We start from the raw sequence: 7,065 nt of genomic DNA, 5'->3' as shown, positions 1-7,065 counted from the left end.
TATGCTCATGCATGAGCTTATGCAGAAATAGAGAATGAGAGAAGCATAAGCTCATGCATAAGCATGAGCTTATGCAGAAATAGAGAATGAGAGAAGCATAAGCTTATGCTTATGCTTCTCTCATTCTCTATTTCCGCGTAAGCTCATTCTCTATTTCCGCATAAGCTCATAAGCATGAGCTTATGCGGAAATAGAGAATGAGAGAAGCATAAGCTCATTCTCGTTCCCCTTCTCTATTTCCCCCTTCTCTATTTCGCATAAGCTCATGCTCATGCATGAGCATAAGCATGAGCTCATGCTTATGCTCATGCATGACTTCGATCACAGTACAACTGACCACAACTTGTTTTCAAGCAGGGAGGCGAAAGGGTGGATGGCAACAACGAAGGTAAGTGGTAGCAAAGGTGTGGTGGAGGCAGGGAGGGGAGGAGTGAGGGCGATGGAGAACCCATACCAACAATTGGTGGTGACAAAAATGGTAGAGTTGAGGTGAGGATGAGGAGGAGAAGAAATAATCAAAGTAACCACATTGAGGTATAACCACAGCAGCTGGCGTGGAGAAGCGAAGGATAGCAGAGAAGTCGGTGTAGTTGCCAAGGAGGATGTGAGGGCAATGACTATACTTTAGTAGGACATAGGGTTGTACTCCAGGGGGACTTAATATACCTTAATTATTTGAATTAAGATATTATGAATCCATTATGTTAATGAAGTTACAATTAATGTGAATTTTCAAAACTCATTGCAAATCTAACTTTTGCCATAGGAATGCTTTACACAAATCTTTGTCTTTTGTACCATTCTCATTGGACTTCTAAATCGTAACTTATGGTTTTTTAATACAAGAGAGCATTCCCATGTTAAGGACTTTGAATCTCTATTTCCGAAGGATGTAAATAATAGAATTTATCCATGAGACTCGCCTTTTTCATCAGCTATAAGTTCATGGAAGACGTGAAGGATTTTGGTGAAATTAGGCTTGAAAATAGGGAGAGAGAGGATTTGGAGGGATGCGAGCCAATCTGTTGCAACAAAGTGCGACGAGTGCTGTTGCAAGGAGTGTGAAACTTTAGACATTAAACATTGCCAACTCTCATAACTTCTACCTATTTCTTAGTTCTCTAGGGAAAATGCCCTCTTAGATGATGCTCTATGCATATCTTTTTCTCTATTAACAAGAGGTTTCACTTAATGGTGCTAGGATGATAGAAGAATTTTTATCCATTGGATGTTTATAAAGGCCATTGGATGTATGTCTTGTGCGCAAACATTACCGTTTCATTTCTCCCCATAGATCAATGTGTCAATCCTCCACTGATCCATTTTCTCTTTCACTACACTCTGTCACCGCACTCTGCCCATGGTTGCAACATTCTTGCTCGTGTATAGCTGCTCTGCAAACCTCCCCTCTTACATTAGTGATATTGGGCTAGCGGATGGCACTCAAGACCATGAGGAGAGGAGTGATTCCATACACTTCAATTAGCACGGATCCTCATACAGGCTTGGGTTGACCCAATTTGTGAATCTAGCAAATGAGGAGTTAAAGGTGTCTCGATTCCATGGCCTCAGACTGAACACTTCTAGCATCCTTGGGAAAAGCCTCTAAAGAGAATACGACAAACCCTCTAGGGAGAAATCCGTACTGGACCTCGTCCCGTGGTAAAACAAGGAAGAAACTAGTTCGAAACTGCAACATTCTCGCTCGTGTATAGTTGCTCTACACGACTCTAGCCCCGGCTTTGGTATACATCTTCCTCTTACATCCGTGATGCTGTGCTCAAATAGACTCACATTTTGTACAATCCATCGCGGGCTGTGTTAGATCGAGTGGACCGAAATTTGACACCTGATATTGTCATTGTGTCCTAATTTGTTGAGTCGCCCTTCCAGAGCTATACGAGCAAGCTGTGAAAAATGAGCATTGGTCACCTCGACAGGGGCAATCGTAACACTTCCGGGTGCCAAGTCTGGTCGGTCTCTAAAGGACAAGCGTGTTATAAGAGAATTAAAATCAATACTACACGATTTGTTTTTGTCCTCTTGCTTTTGTAATTATTTTCGAAGTCTCCGATCGGATGTTGCAGTGTTTTATAGGCGTTGATCATAATGCATTTGTTTGGGTTCCTTTGAAATGTGTGCGTTTTGTTGTACCTTCTTTGATAATAGCTATAGCTTCACCTTGTAATGCATAAAGAACGACAAGTTTCTACGTAGTAGAGTTGAGTTACAAGCAACAATTATAATATCGGGAGCAAACCAATCAAGAGACTACACACAGCAAATTAGAAGCTGAGTCGAATGAGCGTCAGATCGGAAGGCCAATACAAACTGAAAGAGCAACCAAACATTGACGCAGAGCTTCACTACATTGGTGCGAATGCATTGCATAACGTATCTCAACAGCATCCACGTCAGAATTATGATCGCTATGCTCAAGAAAGGGCTTGGCGTGCCAAAACAAGGATCTTTGAGAGGGCAGAGGAGAGTAAACAGAGAGCAAGGGAAGCAAAGGAAAGAGAGAGGGAGCCAGTTAGTTTATTGAAGGAAACGGACGCATTACAAGGAGTAGAGTTTTTCCAGAATGAACGTACCTTGAGAAGAGGCTTTCGGAACATTTACCACATTTTGGCAACGACATCATGCTAGCTGTGATGCTGCATGCTAATTTTTACGGTATTTGCAGAGGATACCGATCCGGTGGAGATGGTAATGTAGTACAGATCGAGCTACATGGCAAACAGAAATAGAATAGACTCCGGATGGCAGCTTGAATCAGGGAAAGTAATTGTAACTTGTCGCTTCACGCGCATCTTAACGAGAGAAACACATGCGCGATACGACGGGCAATAAATAACAGGCGACCTTTTTTTGACGCCCGAATGGACGATTTCAATATGCAGGTAGACGAGTCACGAGCTCTCATTCTCTCATGAGGTCGGGAGTGGCCTCCCATTCATGGGTGGATCTGGGAAATAGAGATGTGTAGAGTAATGGTACGCAATATGCGTTGTGCTATTGGTCGGAAGAATTGATCCAACAGCATAACCCTTGACTCCTCGGAAATCTCCCGTGCCTCCCGTTACTCCCAACTCCCACCTGCTCAGTTGATCGATGTTCACTTCTCCATGTAACGAATACGCGCCCTTATAGCCACCGTAGTTGTAAGTGACAGTGCAGAGATGGAGATTTCCTACATAACCCGGACTGTCGTGGAGAATCGACGCCAAACACCTCTCGGCGCCCAACAATGTTGAGTTAGGATCCGATGTAAGGGTCAGAGGCAGATCCATCGCGATTACCAAACCGAAGCCGATGGTAGCGTTGGTGTCGTAGGCTGGCACTAAGGGAATGATATTATAGCCCACAAACCAGTGCATGTAATAGCTCAACTCTAAGTAGGTGGGTGGACTTTGGGGACGGGGATCCGCGCCCACAATGGAGAGCATCAAAATTGATGTAAAGATCAGAGAACGGGCAATATAGTGCTTATTTAGAGACGACTCGTCGATCGCCATGGTTTTTTTCTGATGAGGTTATCTAAATGCTCCCGCGGTATTCTGCAGCACAGCCAGACAAAAACCAATAGGTTGGAAAAATTGCCAGAAATTCTGATCACCGTGCACAGATAGTGCACCGCATTTCACAGTATAGACGCCATAGCTGAGAACATGCAACGCCAGGAGGTTCTAACAATCCAGATTCTATGAATTCTAACAATCCAGATTCTATGAAGCGTAATTGAATTGTCAAAGCATTACGCACCGTGGATCCGACCGCAACAAAAACGAAAGCTGATGAGAGAGAGGGATGACTCGTTACTGCCAACTGGAATGTTATGATATAGGTTTCTGCGAGAGTCGGGACTCGCGGGATCCCACGCCATGCGCACAGCAATGAATCCAATATAGTTCGAGCTTCGTACGCGCCTCTCACGCAATATGTGCCCGCGATAAAGGTACAGGACGGTGCACATATATTGGAGACGTTTATAAATTACGAAGCGACAAGCCTGAGCCAGTTACCAGTACAGCGTTATACTCAACCAGATTAATGCTCAATGGGTGCGATTGCCATGGATGAGTCCAGGATGCAGACCCGCTTCCACCAGGTCCTCAGGGCAAGTGCTCGAGCTCGACCCACCCCTTGCTTCGTTATCGCTTCAACGATTTATTACAGCTGACCATGTGCATGAGGGCAGGCTCCAGTGTGAGTGTTCAGTGTTCACTGAAAAACATTTTTCTCAACAAATCACAAAGCTTGGGGTTCAAATGTTGAAGGTTTTTCCTAGGAATTTGCCAAGTTTTTAGCTAAAATATAACTTAACTGCCTTTTATAAAATTGAGAAAATAATTTTTACAGGTGAAAATGAAAATGTTGCAAGTTCATTGTATATAGTTTGCAGGTTTTCTCTGAACATTGTGGACCAGTGGTATAAATGCCAGTATTAAGACCAAATTTTTTCCCTTCATCTTCAATACTCCCATAGATGTACAGAGATTGATGTCTAAGCCAATTGACTAGTAACGCATGACCAGATTTGCACCTAACATGATTTATGTTGCTAAATAGAAATTTGAAATCATCAATACTCGTGCAATTAATATATATATTTCTCGTTAGACTTGTTTCCTTTCATTTCTGCTTTCACCTATGTTTTCTGCTCATGTTTGTTACCTTTGATTGTTTGGTATTGTGCTCCTTCTATAGATAATGCTACTCACAAGGCAATGAGGACACATGAAAGAAATATAAAGTAGGGAATTCGATTTATATATGATGTCATTGCTTTTGAACAAAAAGTCATAATACTTAGAGCGTACATAAAATATTAGTCTTATGTTCCTTTGCATTGTGTTTGTTGAACATGGCATGCCAACATTGATAAACCTGAGATTCGTGGTCTTTGTGTATCATTCCATGAACCACAAGAACATGTTTAAATCGTTAGTACTCTCATAATATGATTGGCCTCTATTTTGGTTGGATTTTCATATTACAGACGGTAGATCCCCCAATCATATTAATTCCTGTGATATGCTCAAGCTAACAAGAGGAAACAAATATTTATGATTACTCGAGTTAAATGATCCATGACTAGATCTAAGATAATGAAATTTAGATACTGATGTTTCCCAAGATATTCAAGATCTTCTAATTATCAAAGAGCAATTTCTTGTAAAATAAATTTAAAACAGGAGAATCGTTGAGAAATATTGCTAGCATGATACTGTTGTGGTTTTTATTTACACTAATTAATTTATATGAGATTGTGGCTTTTCAAATAGTAGTATTTCTTTTGATATGGAGGGCCTACCTTTGAGGTTGTTGTATCCTTGTTCTCCTATTGTATGAAATCATTATATGTATGTTTCTTCTAGTGTAATTGCCTTGTCTATATTACTTGATTTGGCCAATATATCTACAATAAATTTTTTCTCAAAAGGACTAAAATTTCAATATCGGATTCCATCTTATAAGGAGGGTATTATTTGTGGCTTTCTATATGCCTTACTAGATTGTTGGTATGACCAATGCATTTTTCCACATCTTTGATGCATGTTATGGAATAGATCACATGAATATCTTTCCTTTTTCTTGGCACTTTGTTGGACGGCCATCGGTGTCTTTGATTCTTAATGGATCTACTTTTTGGATTGGCAAATATGCAATTAATATATCATTATGTTTAGGTATTTGTCATTCAACTTTTAAACATATAAATTTGGATAATTATAAAATAGGTATAGAATGCATCCACATACTATCCGGATTTTTACCTTCATTTGGTTTTGCGAACAGGGTTAAAGCCTTGTCTGTGTTGCTCAGCCGCAACATCTAGAGCTAAGTTTACTATTATCCTTTCTATTGTTAGTGGAGTGTTTTGTCTGGTGTGTTGATACCCGTAGTCATCCATAAATTTATTCAATATAGCTGATCTCATGTTACGATCCAGACTTGTACGCCGATCTAATGAGATGTTGAAGCCATAATGTAGAAGCTTGATACAATAGCCAGAAATTCCATTTTCTTTTGTGTCTAGCAACTCTTGAGCTTCTTTTTGTATCTCATACCGACCTTAAAAGATAGTTTTTCCCAATGATAATTTTTTTTTCCTTTTCATACATGTTTGATCCTTTGAGAGAATAAAAGTACAAGAGCATGTACATCAAGCCTTTGAAGCTCATATATTCATGTCCAAGTTTGAGATGAAAAAAATCAATGAAGAGCGTTTACATCAACCGCGAGCCAAGTCTAACGTGCCAAACAAGTCTATCTCTAACTCTATACCGAGTTGATCTTCTATATCATCATCGTACATTCACCTAAGAGTACTTGATCATCTTCTTCAATAAAGTGTGGTGATTCTTAATGATCGTCATGTTCTCCCTCAATATCGTGATCTCCATCTTCCTCCCATACGATGTCATTGTTGGCATCTTTCTCTTGGCTCATATTGTGATCTTCATCTTCTTCACTAGATCCATCTGGATCAATTGCATTCGGCATTGGTAGTGGCATCTCCATATCCACATCTCTATCTTCAAAAATTTGCTCACTTCGTGGTGCAACTTGGATCACGTACCACCATCTTGCATCATAACAATTCGGATGAAAAACCACCAATATTGAAGATGGGTGCCAAATGCCATCAATTGCATATATGAAATTAGCTTCACAAGGTCTCCGAGTAGCAGCATGAGTTTATTATCAAATGGGTTGAGAATTGATTGCGAAGTTACTGCACCTAGCTATCCTGATAACGAGATCAAACATTGTATTTGTCATCATGGATATTTTGTTGATGATTATCACATCATCTTGGTCGATTGCTTGATGTCGTTCATCTTTTTTGGGAATGAAGGAGGGGTATAGTTGCGAGTAGCTTGTCAACTTGAATTGGGAGTGAATAGATATAGCTATGCAATTGAGTCACATTGCTGCAACACGTATGGTTGCAATCAATATTACAGATTTGTCACTTTTTACAAGCTGGTATGTGAGTGTGCCACAAATGATATGGAGTCCTTTTCCTTTAGAAATGATCTCATTGTATATGTCACT

At 40.3% G+C, this 7,065-nt stretch overlaps 1 protein-coding gene across 1 annotated transcript; it reads right to left on the bottom strand.

Annotated features, from left to right (window-relative positions):
- Positions 1-2,930: 2,930 nt before the first annotated feature.
- LOC147891999 (pterocarpan synthase 1-like) lies at positions 2,931-3,854 on the bottom strand. Its single transcript, XM_087388554.1, has 2 exons — positions 3,766-3,854; positions 2,931-3,560 (listed from the first exon to the last, which is right to left on the bottom strand). The coding sequence occupies exon 2, from the start codon at positions 3,516-3,518 to the stop codon at positions 2,931-2,933; it is 588 nt and encodes a 195-aa protein (XP_087244680.1). The 5' UTR covers positions 3,519-3,560; positions 3,766-3,854.
- Positions 3,855-7,065: the final 3,211 nt, after the last annotated feature.

The sequence above is a fragment of the Dipteris shenzhenensis genome, chromosome 17 (assembly GCF_047967505.1).
Source record: "Dipteris shenzhenensis isolate YYH24624 ecotype China chromosome 17, Dip_SZ_1.0, whole genome shotgun sequence".
Lineage (NCBI taxonomy): Eukaryota > Viridiplantae > Streptophyta > Polypodiopsida > Gleicheniales > Dipteridaceae > Dipteris > Dipteris shenzhenensis.
The sequence above is the reverse complement of the archived record's forward strand: the minus strand, read 5'-3'. Positions and strand labels throughout refer to the sequence as shown.